Here is a 22,401-nt window from a genome sequence, read left to right on the forward strand (position 1 = left end):
CACGGGTTCTGACCCCCTGGGTTTTGTCTGACAGGCTCTGAGTCCTCAGGCTGCAGCTGAACGCGGACAAAAACATTTTTACATCCTCAGCACTGAATATGTGTCTAAAGATATTAAAGATTAGCTACAAATGCACATACAAAGTACATTATCTAACATAGACAGATCTATAAACAACCAGAGTTTATTTCTGACGAGCTGTGGAGTCTGAAAAACCAACGTACTTAAAACACTCCAGTCTAAACAAATCCTGGTGGTTCAGTTAGTGGCAGTAGCAGCTAGCGTTAGCGCTTTTGGTGCGGGCTGGTCTTTATGTGAATGCAGGCCGGATCAAAGTGGACTGCTGTTGACTCAAAAATATTTACAGCTGTTTTAAAACCCTTTTTTTTGTCTTGTTCTGTTTATCCAGTGCCATTGGCAGCGGCAGGTAGCTGTAGCACTTCTGGTGCAGCCTGGGACGCTCCCTGCAGGTATATCTTCATGCTCCTGCCAGAACAGTTGATCCGAAAGGGACATCGATGTAAAGTTTCCAGAGTGAGGCTCGTCTGAATCAAACTCCAACGCTCACCGTCCTTAAAAAGCCGGACTGTCCCTTTAAGATCCTGACCTGTGAACCGATCCCTTTGCTTTTCAGCTTTCCAGTCCCTCACTGCTGCTACGCCAACGAACAGGCTTGAAGTAAATCCATGTCAAATCTGACACGGAGTCACCTTTCTGGGAACAGGGCTGCATTAATTAGTTTCATCTACATCACCTGTTGACGCCTTTTTTCCACTATTTTGCTCAAATTAGGGCCTCTTATCGCTTCAAAAGACACAACGGAGCTTTGCCTGGGTGTAAAAGCTGACCGGCCTAATGAGCAAACGTACAAATATGATTAAAAATGGACGAAGAGAGGGTGGCGGGACGGGTCAGGTCAGCGGGGTCACACGTTGCTGCTCGCATTTAGTTCTCCTGCTTCCGAACTCTTTCATCCGAACTTCAGAGGTGCAGAAGTGATGGGAAACCACTCGTTGCTGCAACTTCACATCGGTTGTTTTGGAGCAACGAGCCGACTGCGGTGAGGCCTGCTGCCGTGTTGCTTCGTGGCGCCTGAATGAGCCAGGGCCAACACGGGTTTGGTCGAAAGGAAGCAGAGCTCTGGGATCGGTCCTGGCGAGGGGTTTATTAATCTGCAGGTGTTGACAGGAAGGGCAGTTCCTTCACTGCAACATAAAGCGAAGATTAGACACCTAAAAGCAGCAGTTTGTCCTTCTGGTGTTCTTCTTTTCCCGTCCTCCTCCTCCTGTCTTCATCTCCACATTATGTGGAGCAGAATGACTAACGATCAGTTGCTCTGTCATTTGCCAGATTGTTGCTTTGCCCGCAGCATCGTCCAAAATTAGCACGGGGCGCGCAGGAACACAGGAACGCAGGAACGCAGGAACGCAGGAACGCGTGCACGCGCTCGGAGACATTCATTGGAGCTCGTCCTGTTGGCTCTGAAACAACGATTAAAAAAAAAAAAAAAAAAAAAAGAATAAAAAAATTCCCAAACGCCCAGCACTTTTTACAGCTCAGTGGCTTGTTGTTTTTTTCCTGAGCAGCAGCGCCCTCTGCTGGACGCAAGCAGCAGCTACAGGTTTCTGTCTGATCCCTGCAGGGGGGGTCAAGTCTCTTTTTTAGGAACAAGTCCTGCCAAGTCCTAAAAATTAGGAAATAGAAGATGGCATTTAGTTCTTCATTCGGTTCTGATGTTCGAGAGCAAAAAAATAAATAGAAAATAAATAACAAAACCCGATAACAGTCCCAGGAGCTGCTCCACTTCCTGTTTCACCTCAGAGATAAAACCATCAGAGCTGCCTAAAATATCAAAACTACCAAACAAACAAAACGTCGTGTTTCTAACAGCAGCAGCTGGAAGAACCCACTCCCACAGGAACAAGACAGATGGAAACAGCTGTTTTATTAAGCGTTGCCGATGGTACATAGTAGAACCTAAACATACTTCTCTTTTTTGTTTTTGGCACAATCCAGGAACATTCAGCACAATCAAAAGTCTAAAAAATATAAATAAAACACGTTTCCAGCTCAGGCTGGTTGAGCTTTTGTTTTGTTTTTGTTTTTCTCACCGTTCCTCACAAATGTACATGATTTGGCGGATTATATTTTAATCTGACTGATGAGACGAGGAGCCGATGGGTTCAATCTGCATCCGTTTACCTGAGTTTCTGCTCTCTCCTGACACCAAACCCGTGGCTGGGATAAACGGGGAAAAATAAATAAATAAGCGGAGGTAAAACCATACAATTGGCATTTGCACCTCCTTCGGAACTCAGGCCTTGTTGTGATTATAACAGGACTGCCTCATTAAATCGTATGATGGTTGAATCTTTTCGTTGCCCTGATCAGACAACACAAATATCTGCAAACTATGTCCCAGCTCGTGTTTTTACACTATGTACAGAGTGTCTGAGCGCCCCACCCTTTTTTACACGGTCGCTCACAGCGCGCCGTCACATGTTCATCGCCTTCCTGCCGTTCGGGGCGAGAAAAAGGAGCGTCAGACATTTAAAAATAAAGACCCCGAAGTGGAGGATTTTCGCACCCGACTGCAATGACTGCCTTATCTCATGTTTGTGATAAATCTCATAATTTGAGGGGATTCCTAAAATCACTTTGATCTGGATAAGATTTGCAGCAACAGTAAGTTTTCACAATAAGAGACACCACAAATATAAAGCTCACAAAGAATCCAACTCACCATCACGCTGAATCAGTGGAGCTCTGAGCCTGTTTCTCAGTAACCAGACGGTCCCATCCAGGGCTTCCAGAGACGTTTGTTTTTTTACTCGTTTTGCTGCTCGTGGGTTTGTTTTTAGGGGTAACGGATCACATGACCTAGATGAGCGTTCTGACACGCATCAAGAGTGAGTCATAGACGGATGTAGTGGAGAGAATCCGGTCAGTTTTTAAAATAAATTCAGTCATTCAGACTCCAAAAATAAATTTAAAAAAGGAAAATACTGTAAGTTAATTATTCTTTCTGTGCGGCCCGGTACCAAATGACCAACGGACCGGTACTGGTCCACGGCCCGGGGTTTGGGGACCTCTGCTGTAGGAGAAGGGAAAGAGACTCCTCGTGTCCTTTAACGACACGTCTCCCCTAAATTCAGCAGCTTGCCTTCAGACGCAGCAGCAGGACGTGAGCTCCCAAACGGCTCCAGACGCCGCAGATATCAGGACTCCATCGTCGACGTGTCGCGGCGTTTTAGCTGTAGAGAAATTAAAGGTTCTTTACTGCAGCGAGTGCATTTCTACAGCCTGACATTAACCTTTTTTTGGCATTATGGGATTTCTTTTCCCCCACATTGTTCCACAGACACGTCTTCCATCCCGTCCTCCTGTAAGCTCAGAGGCACGTTACTCAGAACGACGAGTCGGGAACGTGTGACGGATCTGTTCACGAGCAGAATGGGAAAAACGGGACTATTACCGAGGAACGGTCTTAAAGACATCTTCCAATCTATCAAAGAACAAAGGGTTTGTCAGGGCCGACGTGAGGAACTTCAAGAAAGGGGACAAAAAGTGAAAACAGACCAGACGAAAACAATGACAGCTCCATTAAAAAAAGGTTACAAATCCATGACACATTGTGTGTAACTTCTCACAAACATAAACTTTAACCTTAAATCTGTTTCCTTTTCACGGCAATAACGTTTCAGCCTATCTCTGTCTGTCTGTCTGTTAGCAAAATATCTTATGAACTGCTGGACGGATTTCAATAAAACTCCCAGAATGTGATCATTAGATGAACGTCCACAACTGATTCCCTTTCGGAGCCAACCCGGTTTAAGATGGCCGCCACAGCTAATCAGCCTCGGTACACACAAACAGGGCTATAAGCTAGTCAGTTTGGCAGGTACTGAGATAAGACTTGGTGTGGTAGTAGGTGAGAGTCATGAACAACACATATCACGAGGGCTGACAGATCGAGCCACATGAAGCGACGCTCCACACCACGTCGTTTCTCTCATCTCGGTTTCAAACTCAAAAGGCGGCGGAGGATGTGGAAAACTCTGCTGTTCGTTAACAACCACACAAGGACACATTGTAACCCTGCGTAAATCTCATATAAATGTGTCAATAATTTGTATATAAATCTCTCCCATCTATTCACAGTAACAGACACATGATCAAACCTGAACTCTTGCATGCTACATTTAGAAGGTTTTTTCCTTTTTTCTGCCATCACGTGGTGCAAAAACGTGTGAAGATGCAGGAAAAAAAAAAACACCTGCTGGTCTTCTTTTTTCTTTAAATGATTTCTTTAGCTCTAAACTTACTGAATATTCGTAACGAGGTATGTTAGTTCTGAAAATGGACAGAAGGTTCAGCAGAAAACGAACAGCTGCTTTGAAGAGTCTGTGTGAAACGTGTTCCTACACACATTTATGGTTTTATTTTTTTATTTGACTGCCACTCTCAGCCTCTTGAATCTGTCGGATCATATTTGATTTGGCACGGCAGGTTCGAACAGCAGACCTGCTTTTCTTACCGTTATGGGATGGCTTTAAATGAAATGTCTCGTGTATTCAGTCCATGTCTAAAAGGTCAAAGTTGAATCCTTCCATCGTTTCTCCTCCTTGATGAATCAGTTGAACGATTTTATTGACTTTAATGGAGTTTTTAGACGTCGCCTCTCCACTCTGAATGACTCGGGGGGGACATCTTGAAACCCTTGGCTTCCCTGCGGAGGAACACGACTCCAACTCTACGACTCCCCGAACGTCCTGGCAGCCCGTCGGCTCCCGTGCAGGAGGGGGAAAAAAATGTCCCGCCGCCGGAGAGTTCGTCGCAGAGGAGCGGTGTCAAAAACGAGTCGAGAAGTTTGGGATTTTCTGTTTTTTTTTTTTTTTTTTGTTTTGGTGTCTTTCTTCTCGTTCTCTGCAGCTGAACTCCAGTTTGTTTCTGCTGCCGCTGTTTGGGTTTGTCAGTACCGTGTAGTGTTGAGCCTGTGGAGTCCTCCTCCTCCTCCTCCTCCTCCTCCTGCTGCTGCCGGGGCGGTGAAGCTGTAAGCTGCGTACGCCACGGTGGAGCCGATCATCAGGCCTGTCATGTAGGAGACGGTCATGGTGTTCCCTGGAGAGAGGAGCAGCAGGAGGTGAAGCAGGAAACCACCTCATGCAGGTGAGCGACGGTTTCAGACGAGTTTTAATCAAACTCCCAGGTGAGCGCCAGTAATATGGTGGTAATATAAGTGGAAAGGTTATGAACAATAAATATCTTACCTGTTGCAGAGGGCTCTTGTGGAGAAACTGACAGCTAAGACTAAAACTGGATTACAGCCACCTTAAAACAAATTTAGTTATTGTTCACAATCTTTCCTCAGAACCCCACTCCAGCTGAACTATCCCTTCAAAACCACTTCTTAAAGGCTCTAAATTTGAAATATAGACTTTGGCATCATTTTACAAGCCAAGACATAACAAATTTGCACAAAAAAAGGAGTAAATAAATAATAGTAGGCCTAATTAATAATAATGCTGTCTCACACTTTGGTCACAGTGTGTGTTTTGATCATTTATAGCCTTATTTATAAGACAATTAACAGCCAAAAGTGATAAAATAGTCCACAGTTTTTGAAACAAATATCAAAATGAAGTCTCTCGACTCCTTTTGGCTACATAGCTGTAGGTCACATGTGTCAAACTGAAGACCCGTGTGCCAGATCCGGCCCTTGGTAACGTTTTATCTGAACCCCCGAGATAACATTTTAAATGTGATGAGATCTGGCCCTTCAGCTTGGGACAAACTGAGTCTCATTTTGCTTACAAAACTGAGCTCGTTTAGTGAAATCGTCTCTTCTCGATTTCTCAGTAATCTTTGATTTTGCAGTGGAAAAAAGCAACAGAGAACATCAGATAGAACTGATCAAACTCCTGCTGATAAACCTGAAGCCAAGAAACAAAATCAGATATCTGACTTGAGTTAATGTTCATCAGAGTAACAACGACTCTCTGTTTAATATTTTCTTCTTGTTTCTGAGTTAATGTTAGTAGCTTTATAACTGGATTTGTGTTGATGCTTTTTAGTTGTTTTATTGAAGAATTCTAATGATGTCTTTTTAATTTCAATCTATTTTTATTGGTTCATTAAAGTATGTTCGTTCTTAGTTCTGTATAATATGTAATTGGGAGAAGGTAACTGATGTTTCTATATGAATGGTTTGACATGTTACATCTAAAATCAGGGTTAATTTATGTATATTGATAAGATTGGCCCTTGGCTAGGTCTGAGGTTTTAATTTTGGCCCCGTTGTGTTACTGAGTTTGACAGCCCTGCTGTAGGTGAGTGGGGCTGGTTCAGTCTCACCCCTCAAAAACAAGCAAAAAACCCAAAAAAGAAACACCTAAACACACCATTTAAATATAAATATATCTAAATGTATTGTTTGACTGACGTGAGCTGCGTGAACAGCCTGAACCTTTCACCGAACAAAGACCTGGACCGCAGGAAGTGTCCGCCTCACCTGCCAGCTCCCTCTGCTCGGGCGGCACTTTACCAGCGGCCTGGATCATCGGCACGGACCCAAAGTACCCGTTGGTGACTCCCATGAGGAGGGAGAAGAAGCACGGCCAGGCGGGATGGGACAGCGTGGGCGCGCTGGCTGGGTACACACACATGACGAACAGGGGGATGAAGACCACCCTGAGGCAGGAGAAGAAGAGCAGGCGGCCTCCCGACCAGTCGTACGGCAGCGCTGCCAGGATCTGAGGACAGAGGAGGAGGAGGGGGGAGGTTCAGCAAGGCTGCCAGGACATTTGGTGGAAAAAGTACAAAATCTGAATTTATAAAGTTCTGAATGTTTTAAGTGAGAAATGAAACCATAGGTTGAGTGTTTGAGCTGCTATTCTCTACATGCAAACCAGGGGACATAAAAATAAAATTAAAACCATTTTTTCTTCGTTTTCTCTTTGTCAGATGATAGGCTCTCCTTCAAGACTTTTATATTTTTAATCTTTGTGTTTATTTGTTGATGGTTCCTAAACGTTCGTCCAGATCGAAGCAGGAAATGTATTTTCTATTTTTCTGCCCCCGAAGGGAGGAGAGGTTTGAGGTTTGATTCTTTGATTGTTCTTATTTAGAAGAATATTACAGAGTCACTTCTGTAAGAAAATCTGTGGACTAAATAAACCGAGGGAACCCATTCCTCTCCCCCTCTGTTTGGCTCCTGGCGGGCTCCACGCTTTGCTCTTAATTAAGACATGTTTTAAACTCTGAGCTGACTGGATTAGTTTCCATTCTTCATTTACCGTCTCACTTCTTCCCGCCCATCTGAAATAAAACCACTCACAGCTTTAACTGAGAAGCCTTTACATCCATTAGGGACGCTGCAGTTTTTTCAGTCGGTGTGGTCGTGGCTTAGAAAACAGGAGACAGCAAATGTCCCTCCACACAGGTGTTTGTGCTCGTTGCTGCTGATTGGTGCTCTGGTGGAGCTGAAGCAGTGAAAGTACAAGCGTAAAAAACTTCAACAAAGACCGATTTATTCAGACGCAGCAACGAGCTGTCAGTCAGAATAAAAATAATAAAAGTTTTACCCTCCTCTACCTTCCAGCACAGCTTGTATCTGAATGTTTCAGTTTGATTTGTGAAAGGAAATGAAAGCTTTGAAAACATTTCAAAGCTTCCTCCTCCTCTCCTGATGAAGACAAGTTTAGTTAGCAGGCGAGGTCGAAGAACGCGACTCGTCGTTGGACTTTTTACGCACATGGCAGCAGTTCTTGGCGCGTCAGACTTCGTGATGAAAAAAAAGAAAAAAGCCACGTTTTTCTTCTTTTTTTAGGCATCCGTCCTCGTTGTGGTTCTGCCAGCACAACCTTAGCTAACACGGCAAAGAAAATGTTCCAGACCTGTTTTAGATGAAAACTTGGCACCCGCTGGAGGAGACAAGTATGGAAAGAAAGTGTGGGCTTTTAAAGTGGTTTTATTTTGAAATTCTTCTTTTATTTAAGTACACTGAGGACCAGATGGGGATGTTTTGTTCTCTCACATGAGAGAAAATGAATTGATTTGGATTGTTGTAAATATCTGACCTGTTAAATCTAATCAGGCGAATATTTCTCACACTGTCCCTCTGTAGACTTAGGTTTCCATTTTGCTTCTTACACCTTTTGTGCTTCATCTGCTTAGATTTTTAAACACCTTATAGCCTTTAAAAAAATTAGCAAATTAGCACTTAGCTCTGGAGCCAGGGGCGTGGACATGAGGGGGGCCTGGGGGGCCTAAGACCACCCATTTCAATCAAACAGTCACAATTTCTCTTTTTTTCCTTTTCTGTGCACTCTATTAAACATAATAAACAACTTCAATTAAATTACATAACTTTACTAAACAATTTAAACAACTCTTGGCTGTTTTAGAGCTGATTTTAGAGCCGTATTTTGTCTGTGGACTGTGACTGGAGATTACAAATTTAAAACTTTGTTTTGGATGTTTTATGAGGTTGTCTGAAGTGTTTAAGTTGTTCTAATGAGATTCTTCACATTTTAATTACAGTTTTTTCTTTAAATAATTAAACAGTAAGTTGGTTTATTTATAAGGTCTGCAGGGGTACGGCGTATCGCAGGAACGACACAGTGGGCCACCCACTTCCAGTCATTCCCACCTGTGGTTTTATTTCCGAATACAACCCTGTATGGGGCATTCACTGACTGGGAAAAAAAAGATTTTTGAGTTATTTAGGCTGTAAATCAGTGGATTCTGGCAACAAGCTGATTGGTGCATGCCTAAGTGTCGTTTGTTTTGCTATGTAAGACTTCACACTTCGCTGACCTTGCCAACGAAGTCGGACATGTTGAAGGTGGCCATGATGAGGATGGGGAGCCATTCCCCCAGGGTGTGGTTTCGTATCTCCGACTCCAGCCCGGGGAACAGACACAGAGTGATGCTGTAGGTCACAGCTATGGACAGCATGTAGGCCCAGATCACACGGGACACCACGTAACGGTGCAGGATCATGTCTGGTTGGGGGGGAACACACACACACACACACACACACACGTTTCAATCAGTAAAAATCTCATGATTCAACTCAGTAGGTTTTGTCGTTTGGAAAGCTCTCAGCAGCTAATACGAGGAAAAGCATTTAAATTTCTAATTTATCTGCTAGAGTCATAGGGTAATTGAGAAGAGAGTGGAGAGGATGGAAAAACAAAGAGTACCGCGGACACCAGGCCAGCTCTTCCTTATCTTGGCTTTCGGAGCATCAAATCGTACGTAAGTACCACCCGTAAAGTCCTCGACGCCTTCATCTGTAGAGGCTGGTCCTGTCCCTCCATTCCCCTGAAGAGACGCATGAGAAACATCCAAATGTAGGAAGTCAAAGCTATAAATCAGATGAAGTGGAGTTGGTGGAAATGTTCTTAATAATTATTATCTTAGTGGTTGTGGAAAGCTCAGGTCTTTAATTTTGACCAGACCGATGAGCTAACAGCTAATTGGAGCGAAGCCAAGAACAAAACGGATTTCTGCCATCCTGAAACAACTCCAGAGGTTCGAACAAACATTATTTTGTAAACCTTTGTGTTCCAGTCAGTTTTATGTTAGTTATTTGTTGGGAATGCTGTGGTTATTTTCAAGCGCAATGGGCAGCAGCAGCAGCAGCAGCTAGTGGTAGCATTTCCAGCAGGAACATTGGAGTATTTCTGTCAGAAGAACTGTGTAATGTAAAAAATGATGGCAATGTAAACGTTTATGAAATAGCGTTTGCATGAACCGCTGTTGAGAAAGCCACCTACAGCAGGTAAAATATGAATTTTTCATAACTTTTTCACAGAAAATAAACTACAACAATTGTATGGCTTTAGTTTCCTCTTGTAGATAAACTGAAGGTGAAACAAAAAACAAAAGTGGTCAAAGTTGATGGTAGTCATAATGCTTTTGTCCACGTGTGTGTGTGTGTTCACTGGATTGTAACGTTGCCGAAATATCTCATGAACCAGTGGACAAATTTTATTGAAACTCAGAAAGTAATCAATAAAAATACTCGTACAACTGTTTTTTCAAGATGGCTGCCACAGCTGGCTGGCCTTCCACAAAAGTAGCTGCACTCAGGTGGATTTTACAGATACTGAGCTGAAATCTGGTGTGGTAGTAGCTGAGAGTCATTCACAACCTTACTGAGCAGATCTAGCAGCTTTACATGAGTATGAGAGGAGCTTCAGGTCGACTAATGCATCGTTAGAAGGTCTTTTCGGTCTCTCGATCACTGATCTGGTCCTTTTAAAATCTAATCTTAAAACCTTTTTATTCAGGCAGGCTTTTAATACCTAGTGGCATCTTTGTTTCATTGATAGTTTTTAACTTTGCGCACCGTTTGGCTGCTGGAAAGGGCTCTATAAATAAATGTTGATTGACTGATTGGCAACATACACTCCGCATTTTAAATGAGATTGTTCATGATGTTATTTTCAAGGTTTCACCTGAACGCCATCAGAAGATCGTCTTACTTTAAAAATCCGGCGGGTGATATGCAATCCCCCGAGGACTGCTAGGCCTTTATTTTCTATTTTTTTATTACAAGAGGCCTCCTGGATGCTTTTTTATAATGACAGTGGCTTTTAGAGAGGATGGTTGTGAGAGCAGGCTGGCGGACTGATGTAAGAGAGGCTGACGAGCGGACTACAAATCAGCTGCTGGGCTACACACACACACACACACACAGCTGAAAACACACATTTTCTTCTTACAGAGGCACGTCCCTTTATGTACGCTTGTGTCCATGTTTTGTCAAATCACACACACACAGATCCATTAGTTGATTAAAGGGATTCTCGGGCCAGAAGGCACCACTAATCCTGATTATTCTCTGATTCGGAGCGCTGTTTGCGTTTCCCTCGGCAACCAGAACAAAGAGCTGCGATAATCAGCCCCCAGGACACAAACAACAGCGAGACACCAGAGGCCGTCCATCACACGCTTGTCTGCTGCTCATACAAACATAAACATGCACACATTAAAAGATGACAGCCCGAGGCATCGTGTCTTCCCTTTGAAGGATATGAACACACTCACACAGCGTCGGGAGGAATATTAGCTTCATGTCTTTTAGCTACAAAGTGGATTTAGCTGCTCCGTGCTCGTTTTTCCCTGCCGCTCCCATCATCTTCCCTTCCTCGGTAATTTTTGTAATGTTATATTCGTCTTCTTGGCAGCCCGTCACTCTGCACCGTCTCCCTCTCTCTCTCATCAACACGAGGCTAAGGTTTTTTTCTGAATCCCTCATGTCACGACTTTTATATCTCAACCCTGCTCTTTCTGCCGCTAATGTCTCTCCCTTTTAATCACAACCAAAAGAAAGTGAAATATGAATTACTCTGCACCAAACCCAGGAAAGAAACCCAGTCTGCCCACTGTTTTATTGTTGTGACGCTCGCGAAGGCTTTCATCAATAAAACACGGTAAGTAAATTTTAATAAGAGGATCTGCTGCTGGAGAAGAAAAGTCAATCTCTGCGTCTATCCTAAAATATAAAATATGACGTTTCTGACAGCGGAAGATTACTTCAGAGCAAGATGGATGGTGGTTTATTCTGCTGGGAGAAGGAAATCTAGATTTCTGACAGATAATTTAGAGGAGTGTCGTTTTCTAAGGTGTTGTATGGCAGCGTAATAAGAAATGTTTCAAATCTGTTATTTCTATAAACTGAACTAAAGCTGGAAGGAGCGATTCAATAAGTTAATAATTCAACTAAAAGGGACTATATTTAACTAGAGAGGATGCATGTTTATGAAAATGTGGTTGCAGAATGTTAGTTAAAAGCTAAAAGAAGCAAAGTGTTAGTTAAAAGTAGCAAAGAGCTAATTATTAGTGGCAAAAGGCTAGCTAAAAGCTAAAAGTAATAAAATCCTAGCTAAAAGCAACAAAAGCTTTACTAAAAACATAAAAGTAGCAGAACCATAGCTAAAAGCTAAAGGTATCATAAAAAGATAAAAAAAAGAGCTAGTATGCTAATTTTAGCTATAATGTTAATGTTTGTTATAAAAGAGGTCTAACAGCTTTAAGTTCAGGTGAACTAAACAGATTTATTTAGCTACGATAACATTTTATATAATCCGACAAAAAGCGGTGAAAAGGAGCCTCAGATTAACTGTGAAGCACGGTGGTGGTAATGTCATGCTGTGGGATTACTTCTCGTCTCAGAACCCGATCAGTTTGTTGTCATTGATCTGAAAGGGACCAAATCATGCCCATCTTTGTTTGAAGCTGAACTGATCTGTAGCTATTAAATGATTAAAAAAAGACACTTTTCCTGTTTTTCAGCTGAGATTTTGACGTGATGGTGGCAGCCGATACAAAGTTAGAGAATCAAATGGATATTTAGCCTGAACTTACTGATCAAGACTCCATTTCCTTGAAACAATAACACACAGGAACAGAGCAAAGTGGAAAAAAACACCACCAAACTTACAAATCTTACTTCCTCTGCTGTGACGTCGTGGTGAACCCTGTACCCGGTGGCGTTCTCTCGTGGGTCGTGACATTTGGCCGGACCTTTGCCCTGAGTGTGGCTGGTGTAGTAGCGGACGAATCGGGAGCGGCGGACCAGCAGGTGAAGCAGGAAGCAAAGCATCTCCATGCTGATGGAGGCGAGGAAGAAGATGAGGGTGTTCTTGTTCTCGTCGGAGATCAGCAGCTTGGTGAAGATGCGGGACAGGGAGATGATCACCCCGGCCGTGCCTGACGGGTTGGAAGTGGCGTTAAACATGACGTCCTTAATGCTACGGCTCTGTGAGCAAACGCTTCGTCTTTCCTGAGCGTACTCACTTTCTCCAGTCATCACCCCCTGTGTGTACCTCTTGGGCAGCATCCCCATGTAACCATAGAAACTGGACTGCTGCACTGAAGAGGGACACAGGAGAGGTTATCAGGGCAAACACCAGCCGAACACTGAAACAACACAATTTATTCAAAGGGTTCTTCTTCCTGAAGCCCCAGACGCCAGCGGAGAGAAGCACTTCCAAACTAATTAAACTGTGACCACAGCTGGTTGGAAAGCTTCACACTCACAGTGGAAACAGCTACGAGCTGCTAAATGTACGGTAAATGCAACACAAGACACCAAAACTACCACATAAATGAGGTGAAAATGAAGGCTGTGCTCTGATTTTGGCTGGATTTAAATTGAAATTATAATTATAAGTTACAATATATTTACTCAGGGTCAGTTTAGTCGCATATGTTAAAGAGATGCTTCAGATCTTTTGAAGCGTGGTTCTGTGGGAAAAGGGGATGAACAGTGAATATCTTACCTGCTGTAGACAGCTCTGTGAACGGCTTCAGTTCGGAGGAAAAGAGTTTAATTCTGACCAAAGTGACGAGCTAACAGCTAGTCTCGGTGCAGCTAATACCAGAGTGAAAATCTGCCATCTTAAAACAACTTTAGATTCCTAAAATTTCACATAGGTTCATGCAAAAACTGTTTTTTAAAGCGGCACATCGCTGTGAATCTTGTAACATTCGATTATTTGTGTTATTAGGCTGCATTGAAAATGCTAAAGCTAGCCGCTGCTGCTACTTTTTGAGCTTGACCTTTTAAATTCATGTAAATAACCATGTGATATGAAACTGTCAAACATTAAAAACAGCTTTCCCATGAACTCTATGAAATCTTTGAGACTGGAGTTGTTTTAAGATGGCAGTGATCCACTTTTGTTTCTCTAAAGCAGGGGTCTCCAATCCTGGTCCTTGAGGGCAACCATCCTGCAGGTTTTCCTTGTTTCTCTGCTCCAACACACCTGATTCAGAGGTTAAATCACCTCTTCATGTTCTGCAGAAGCCTGTTAATCACCCATTGATTCAAATTAGGTGTGTTGGAGAAGAGAAACAAGTAAAACCTGCAGGATGGTGGCTCTCCAGGACCAGGATTAGAGACCACTGCTCTAAACTGAGGTTATTCAAAGAGCCATCTACAACAGGTAAGATATTAGTTGTTCATATTTTTTCCACAGAACCACATTAACCCTTCAAGCTACAATGAGTAGAAAGAAGGATGTAAACGCAGGATGAAAGCCAAATAAGGAATTGTTTTGTTTCATTTTAGAAGTTTTTTTTTAAAAGCCCAAAAAAGAAGTTAAATTTAGAGATGTATCCTCCACGTTGAGGACAATGGTTGTTCAAAACTGAGACTTCTCATTGATCAATGAACCAATCAGAGCAGATGGAGTCATTCTGGAGCCAATTAAAACAAAACGTTTCACACAGAGACGACAGGTGGTTCATCAGAGGTTATCATTAACTTCAGAATGTAAATATATTTTTAAGGTTGTTGTCTTGGTTTTTACACTTTTGTTGATTGATCTCTTTCTTGCTTTCTGCTCTCCACACACACCTGTTTCAGTTTGGTAATCGCCACATCTGTTTTTCTTGGTCATCGCTCCACTCGGTGCTAATCCTACCAGGTTTCCTCGGCAGCTTTCTGTCTTTGGTCCTTGCTGTGTTGCTTGTTCCCTCAGCCCTCGTCGAGTAATTAACCCTGCGCCTGCTCCCTGCCTACGCAGCTCTTTCAATAAATAAGGATTGATTTATCCTCACACCTTCCTGCCTTCTGAGACTTTTTTTTTTTTTTGAGACGTGCTGGTGAGGCAAATACGCGCTGAAGTACATCTTAAACATGGTGAGCACCGAGGTCCAAAACCGACAACATTCGAGAAAATTTTTAACTTTGTGCTTTTAAAAGGAGCCTACCTGTACATCCGAAGGCCACCACTCCCACTGAGCAAAGGTTAATGACGTAGGACTGCTTCGTGGTGAACTTTTCCAGCCAAATATCAAACAAACTGACGAAGATGAGCGGCCCCAGAGCCAGGATGTAACCTGCAGAGACAGTCATGGACAAACGGACGGTAGATAGATCTGAGTTAGGACTTTACAACTCAAGGTGTCTTTGAGCTACATCATAACCATCCCCTGAAGTAGGAATCTATTCCTGAGCTACAAATTAAATTACTCCAGCTCTTCAGGCAGACAACACACTTCACAGGTTTTTCCCTCAAGGATGCAGGCAGAGTTATTTTAAGTTACAAAGAGGACAGCGGTGAAATCTCCCTCTCACTCGCACCATGTAAGAGCTAATGTAGAAACACCAAGATCCTCCTTAGAGCCATTTTTTAAACAACCTCCTTTTTTTAACTTTTATTAGGAGGACTAATGGGCCTTTGCTTTTTATGTTTCCCCAAAATCCCAGTTTGGGAATCTTTCATGCAGAAAAAGACACAGAGAGGATTTAAAAAACAGCTTTTTGACGATTCATTTTGGGTTACATTTCAAATTTCTCTATTTTATTTCTTTTCATCCGACATGAACGTTCACACTGAGGTCGCTTTGAAAAACATCAGATATGTATCTGATTCAGTACCACATACAGAAAAAAACCTTGGTCGGATATGAAAAAAATCTGATTTGTCCTCAGTCCAATAAATGTCACATTGGGGCAAAAAAATCAGAATTCAGTCTCATTTCTCTGCAGTGTGAACTTAGCCTAAGTCCTGCAAATTTTCTGACAAAGACAGAAGAGCGAGGTCCTGAGACTCCCAGGAGGAAGCCGAGGAGCCCCACGAATCACTTTGGAAACTTCCTCGCAAATGGCGTCCACAATTTGTTGCAGAACCCAGCTCGGAGAGATAAAAGTTTAGTAACGACTGTCTTACAGCCACGTTCTCCCTCACTTTGAGTTTGGATCTTTGATAAAAAACAACTTTTGTTTCACAGAGGACTGTTTACAGCTGCACAGCAGCAGCTTTTCGAAGAGGAACATTTTGTTCTCACAGCTCCGACTTACCTACAGTAATCCTGGTGTGCATGCTGAGTCTCTCCACCAACACATTGTTGAGGATGACGGCCAGCAGAGCGACCAATATGTACGTCAGGCTCATGTCGAACACTATAGATGTTCCTGAAACACACAGGAGAGGAGAGGAGCTGACCTCTGAGAGCGCAGATGTGCTCATGCATTCCCCCTGACAGATCTCTGTGCCAACGTGTGGGTCTATCGACGCTCGTGCGTATTTATACCCTCAAACTTGCGATGCAGGTAGTCTACGTCAGTGATGAAGCTGTTGTAGGGAAGCAGGAACCCAACTCCAGCCAACAGCATCGCAAAGTAGATGCCATGGTAACGGTCGTCAGGGATCGGCTCTTCAAAGTCTGAGGAGGTGAAGAGGGAGTCGAGGGTTAGGGAGAATTACAGTACATTAAGTCACGTTTAAACAGACCGACTGCAAAACATCTAAACCAGAGCTGAGGCCTCTGGATCTTTGCAGAAACTGATCAGGGTGAAGCAGGAACTCCTCCGCCAGTTCACGCTTGTTTGGTTTTGGTGGAACCGTCGATGACAAACCAGCTGGTGTCATCTGAAGAGTTTTCTGCCTCGCGGCTGATTCGGTTTCACAGATAAAGTGGGATGTTCGGGTTCTTTATGGAGCTGTTCCTAATCTCTTCCTAAACCCGTAAGCTTGCTTTAACCAGCTTCAAATGAGCGAGAGGAGAATGGAGAAAAAGTACTCCTGACTTTATTAGGTGGATCCTCTACATCAGGGGTAGAAAACCCTGGTCCTGGAGGGTCACTATCCTGCAGGTTTTACTTCATAAACAGCATTGTGCAAAAGTCTTGAGTCATTCTTCATTTGTTTGTAATTTTTTTTTTCTTTAAAAGTGGTCTTGATAAGTAGTTTTTCTAAAACTTTGGCTGCTTTTCATTAATTTTCTCTCCAGTATCTGATCATTTTCCAGTTTACTTAATCCACAACATAAAGCATTTCATCTGGTTCTTATTTATACCCCTGACTTTGACAGTCCCAACTTTTCTGAGATGCTTTGCTGCCATATCAAGTTCAAAATGACCTTCTTTTTTTTAGAACAATTTCTTCACTTGAACATTTGATTCGTTGAGGATGCTTCATTATGAATAAAGTATTTGTTTAAGAAATTAGCAAGTCATCCACCTTTCATGGTGGTGGGCAGTAAATATGCAGATTTATATGTGAGTATAAAGATGATCTTGCTGGCTGATTACTATTTAATTAAGAGCATTTTATTCGCCACACCTGGCTGCTGCTTATTGTCCTGATTCCTGTCGAAGCTGTAACATTGTTCTCATTTTTCACACTCCGCTTCTGCAACTTGGCAATAACACACTGTGCACTATCTCATTTGTTGTTTTATTTTTTTCATCTAACAATGCGTTTGTGTGATTTTCAACCTCAGTGATTTCAGCCTTAATGAGCACCAAGTGATTTTTTTAATGCTGTTTATAAAACTACAGAGCCTATAATTCAGTTATTTACTTAGAGTTTCTGTTCATATAGTTTTATCTTGTTGCACGTTTGTGACATTTGGTTTGATTTCTACAGCAGAATTAGGAATATTTTTTTAAGCAGAGCCGTCTGACGGTGTGAATATTACAGGATAAAAGGATTTAAATGACTTGCACAGCGTCGCAGATTAGTTACATTTCTCACATAAAACACGGTCCTAGACGGAAGCTAAAGTTTGAAAAGGGAGGAAGCCGACGGCATTGAATGACAAGAAGCAGAGACTCTGGCTCTGTGGCCTTGACCATTCATGATCTAATTAACGTGGCCCTTGTTCAACCTGTTACCAGGCAACACGGCAATTACATGTGAACAGGCCTGCCTTCTGTATTTTTACACACGCTTCCTTTGTGTCTCTCTGTGATGCTGCTTTCATCTATAAACGCTCGGATCTTGTTTTAACTAAGCTTTTAATACGAGAATAAATTTTAATAAATGTGCCATCAGGGGACCACGCTGATGTAATCTCCCTTAATGGAGAAGTTCTCTCTGTTTTTACTGTAAGGAAATGCGTACGGCCCTACTGGGGGGATCAGTGAATTAAAGGTACTCGTTGCAAACTATAAAACATTTAAAATGTTATCCTTAATTATACCCAATGGTGCAGTTTAAAAAAAGAGTTTACTTCGGTAGTTTTCCAAATATACTGATGTGCAACTCTGAAATGCAGGTTTGCATTCAATGTAAACAAAGCACTTGGCTGAATCATCAAAAAGCCACGCTTGAGTCAAGTGTTTGGCCTACGTTAGTCTGTTGTAAACAAATGGGATTGGACAAGCAGAGAATCTAGGAGATGTTCAGGTGGAAATACGAGAGTGAATCTGCTGCTAAACGCAAAAGAAAAGAGAAAAAATCGGTTAAGACAACAGTCGAGGAGAGATATCATGATCGAGCTGGGCGGTGGAGCGCCGTAAACACCGAGCTCGGCGTTTAAACACGTGGATTTGTTAAAAACTAGTTTGAGACCGGAGAGTTTACTGTTTCCAGCTAACTTATCTTTTCATCTGTGTACTTTACTCTGCAAATCTGAGCGTAAATAAGTACCAGCACCTTATAAATGTTAGACTTGTTGATCACTGTTGACCTATTTTCAGGCACTTTGGTCATTTTCGTAGACAAACAAACGCACACATTTTGCCCACACATTTAGGAACGCATCAACATGAGGGAAAGATTGTGCACATTTGGTTTGTTACTTTATGATTGTTTCTGTTTTTGTTTTTTTTGAAAGGTCCTCATGAGTACCTTTAAAACAATAAGTTGTGTACTATTCTCACACTTTTTTTTATTACTGTGCACCCCCCACGTCCTGTACACAGTGATAAATCACTACACTTTGTTCCTTTCTTGTCTCTATAAATAGAACAGAACCCACAGAGACAGTCAGAACTGCTCACCGGGCTCCGACAGAGCCAGCACTCCTCGCTCTGGGGCGTCTTTACTGATCTCCTCCTCCTCCAGCTGGTAGGAGTCGAAGCTGTAGCTCTGCACCACGCCGCTCTCCCTGCCCTCCCTCCAGGCCTCCCTCCCCGCGTCCCTCCATCCAGCTCTCCCTCCGTCCCTCCACGCGTCCCGCTCCTCAGGCGTCTGGGCCGGCGTGGGCCTGCGGCGCTCCGCTCCCACCGAGCCCATCTCAAAGAACGCTCCCGGACAAACACGCGCGCGCGCTCTCAATTAAACGGGCTCGACGCTCCCAGGAACGTGCATGGTAAACAGAATCCTGGTGACACGCCCTGGAAGAGATGCAGGTGGTGGTGGTGGTGGGGGGACCTTTTGATGAGGGAGAATCTGCAGGAGGTGGGGGGGTGAGGGAGAAACGACAGGAAACAGGATGAAAACGTTAAAAGAAAAGGCAGAGGTAGACAGGATAAACAATCTGTCAGAGCCTCGCTGAAGACTGAAGGTTAGACACCCCGAGAAACATTTGCTTCTGTGTGTCGGTGTGTGAGAGGAATACTGAACGAGAGGCTCAGACTGACAATAGATGTAGAAGAGAGAGGCTGACAGGGGGAGGAGGAGAAACATGCAGCTCAGTGAACAGAGACGGCACAAGACAGATGGGAGGAGAAACCGAAAACAGAAATCTGTAAGTCACTTAAAGCAGCGGTTCCCAGCCCAGGTCCTCGATGAGCACCATCCTGCATGTCTTCATCAGATCTTCAGGTTCTGTTAATCACTCAGTCATTCAAATCAGGCGAGTCAAAGCAGGGAAATAACTAAAACATGCAGGAGTTAAAGTGACAAACCCAGAAAAACTAACCAGCTGCAGCTGCTTCTCTGAGGTCACTGCTGATGTCTTTCCTTCTTGACGTTGTGTTAACACACACCTGTATGCTCCAGAGCTGAAAACTGTCAAAACTCCTTTGTTTTTTTAACAGAGATATTTTAATTTTTATTGTGTCCTAGAATGTAAAACCCCTAAAATTAAAAGAAGGTGTGCTTTTTCCCTTGAAATCATCATTTCCTAGGACGTGTGGTCACAAACTAATCAGCACACCCTCTTGTCAGAGCTGAAACACTAGAAGGTCAAAGGTCATGTCCAAACGAGTTGGAGTCCAAATCTACAGAGAAAAGAAAATAGTCACAAGTGGAAAACATTTAAGACAGGAGTGGGCGTCCTGTCTTAAATGGACATCCTGGCAAATTCAGACCCTGCAATGCTCAAAGAAACTGCAAAAAAAACAAGAGCTCCATGTTAGACTCTACAGGCCTCAGTCAGCAGGTTAAAGGTTAAAGTTCATTTCAGGACAATTAGAAAGAAGACAGAGCAAGTGTAGTTCGTTTGGACGGGTTGCAGAAGAAAACCTCTTCTGACCAAAATGAACATGGCAGCATGAGTTAGGTTTGGAATGAACCACAAGACCTCTAGGACAACGTCCTTTAGACAGATGGGACCAAAGCAGAGATGTTTGAACATGAAGGACAGCAGCATGTCTGAGAAAACCAAACAAACACCTCAGCTGTAAAGCACGATGGTGGAGGGGTGATGCAGTCACTGATTCGACCATGAACTCCTCTGTACACCAAAATATTCTGCCGTCAAATGTGAGACCATCTGTCCGACAGCTGAAGCTTGGACCAAACTGGAACGGGACACTGATCCCAAACGCAGCAGCTAATCTACAACAAAATGGCGGAAGGAAAAGAAAAAGAATCAACGTGTTGAAAGGGTCCAGTCAAAACCCAGAACCTCAACCTGACTGAGACGCTGCGACGGGCCCTTAATGGAGCCGAGCAGAAACAAAGCTCTGCAAACGTCAGTGAACTGAAGCAACGCTGTAAAAAAAAGAGTGGGCCAAAATGTGAGAGGCTGATAAAGGAGGTTCTGCGAGCTGCTGAATCACGGTGTAGCTTTAGAGTTTCTCACTCATATTTTCTCTTTGTTTTTGTTTAATAAATAACAACACGATGGAATCTGCTGTGGGGATTTCTACACTTGAGGTTAGTTGTGAATAATTTTATAACCTGATAAAGACCCGATCATTTTTATTACTGTATGCCATGACATGTAAAACCCTAAACAACTTTCTTATTCCATGGCTGTATTTTGGATTATACTCTTCCTCACAAAGCAATCACACTTAGAAATGAAATTAACCTAAATGATATTTATGAGAAACTGTGTTTTATGTTACACAGTAAAGCTGCAGCTTTGTTGGATGTGCTCTTGATGGATAATTTAGCCAATACAATATTGGGAAACAGTTTATTATGCTCAGTTTTAGATTAATCCAAAGATCTGCTTCCAAAACATATTTCAGCAATTTAATACTAAAAGCTCTCCAGAGAAGATAAGAGTTTCTTCAATTTATTTTCCAACTTTGGCCATAAGGGACACTATTATACTGCTTTTTTTAATGTTTTTGTCAGATCCACCCCCACACCCTAAAAACTCTGATTTTCCGTTCACAATGAGGCAAATCACAGCACTGTGCAGCTGAGCCACAGACACGCTGGTGAAATTATGAATTAAAATCAGGAGCAGGTTTCGGCGCAGTCAAAGCCTGTTTGAACACAAAAAACAAACAGAAGCAGCCAATAAAGTGTCCCTCCTGTCAGCAGAGCAGCTGATATCCGCTCTGAAGGAGCGCCTTATTGTTACAGCTGGACGTGTTGACAGTGCGCGCGGATGCACGTGCGCCCGCGTGGACGCGCGCGCGCGCACACACACACACACACACACACACACACACACGAGGACACGCACGGAACCGCAGCCTCCGACCACGAACCCAACAGGCGGGGAACACGGCTGTTCTTCCCTGTGAGTCTGCGTGGACAGAGAGCCCGACCAGAACCGAGCCGTTCCGCAGAGGTTCCCCGTCCAGACTTGGGGCGGCGCTCGCAAGCTTCTTTCATTTTTTAATTTAATTTTTTTTTTATTTTTAAAGGGTTTCAAATACTACTAATAATAAAAGGCTCCAGCTTAATTAAACCGCAGCTGGTCATTGTTGCTGCAGACAAAACAACAACAAGATCTCATTTATGTGCACTTTAAATATCTGACCCCAAACCTGGTGAGCGTTTCTTTTTTTTATTTATTATTAAAATATGTAATTAATCAAAGCGACACACTCACACAAACACAATGTGATGTTTTGGCTGAAGACTAGAGTCCCAGCAGTGCATCATCTGAAGTTCTCCTGGGTAAAAATCACAATAAAGCCCATCCTCATGGTGCTCCTCTTTAACCCGAGCGCCGCGTTTTATCCAACAACAGGTTCTTAATGTCCCCTCTTCTTCCTCCTCCTCCTCCTCCTCCTCCTCCTCCTCCTCCTCCTCCTCCTCCTTTNGGTACAAGCAGACCTTCCCGGGGGGGTGGGGGGGATCCTGTCGGTGGTCTCTCTGTCCGGACCTGGTTCCTGCTCAGCCCGTCTCCATCAGGCAGGAAGGGGAGCCCCGGAGCCGTCGGTCCGTCCGTCCGTCAGTCCTGGATGCGCTCCGAACGCACCATCCAGCGGGGAGGAGGAGGAGGAGGAGGAGGAGGAGGGAGAGGAGGGGTTTGAGTTACCTTCATGTTTTCAATCACTAATGAGTACCTGTTTAA

The 22,401-nt window shown here is 43.3% G+C and overlaps 1 protein-coding gene across 2 annotated transcripts; it reads right to left on the minus strand.

Annotated features, from left to right (window-relative positions):
- Positions 1-1,672: 1,672 nt before the first annotated feature.
- slc29a4 (solute carrier family 29 member 4) lies at positions 1,673-22,056 on the minus strand. 2 transcript variants are annotated; one of them, XM_017416785.3, is made up of 11 exons: positions 21,934-22,056; positions 18,752-19,142; positions 16,057-16,188; positions 15,824-15,937; positions 14,731-14,859; positions 12,811-12,885; positions 12,464-12,723; positions 9,207-9,327; positions 8,818-9,005; positions 6,512-6,752; positions 1,673-5,121 (listed from the first exon to the last, which is right to left on the minus strand). In XM_017416785.3, exons 2-11 carry the CDS (start codon positions 18,984-18,986, stop codon positions 4,973-4,975), a joined length of 1,644 nt encoding a protein of 547 aa, XP_017272274.1. In that variant the 5' UTR covers positions 18,987-19,142; positions 21,934-22,056; the 3' UTR covers positions 1,673-4,972. The 2 variants fall into 2 exon arrangements, with proteins under 2 accessions (XP_017272274.1, XP_017272273.1); XM_017416784.3 differs by having other exon boundaries at positions 12,455-12,723.
- Between the last annotated feature and the right edge of the window lie 345 nt (positions 22,057-22,401).

Source organism: Kryptolebias marmoratus, linkage group LG12 (genome assembly GCF_001649575.2).
Source record: "Kryptolebias marmoratus isolate JLee-2015 linkage group LG12, ASM164957v2, whole genome shotgun sequence".
Classification (NCBI taxonomy): domain Eukaryota; kingdom Metazoa; phylum Chordata; class Actinopteri; order Cyprinodontiformes; family Rivulidae; genus Kryptolebias; species Kryptolebias marmoratus.

Coding starts and splice junctions, on each gene's coding strand:
- slc29a4 (XM_017416784.3), bottom strand. CDS start 18,986: ATGGGCTCGGTGGGAGCGGAGCGCCGCAGGCCCACGCCGGCCCAGACG. Junction 16,189..18,751: donor GCTGGCTCTGTCGGAGCCCG/GTGAGCAGTTCT, acceptor TCACCTCCTCAG/ACTTTGAAGAGCCGATCCCT. Junction 5,122..6,511: donor CGAGCAGAGGGAGCTGGCAG/GTGAGGCGGACA, acceptor TCCTCTCTCCAG/GGAACACCATGACCGTCTCC.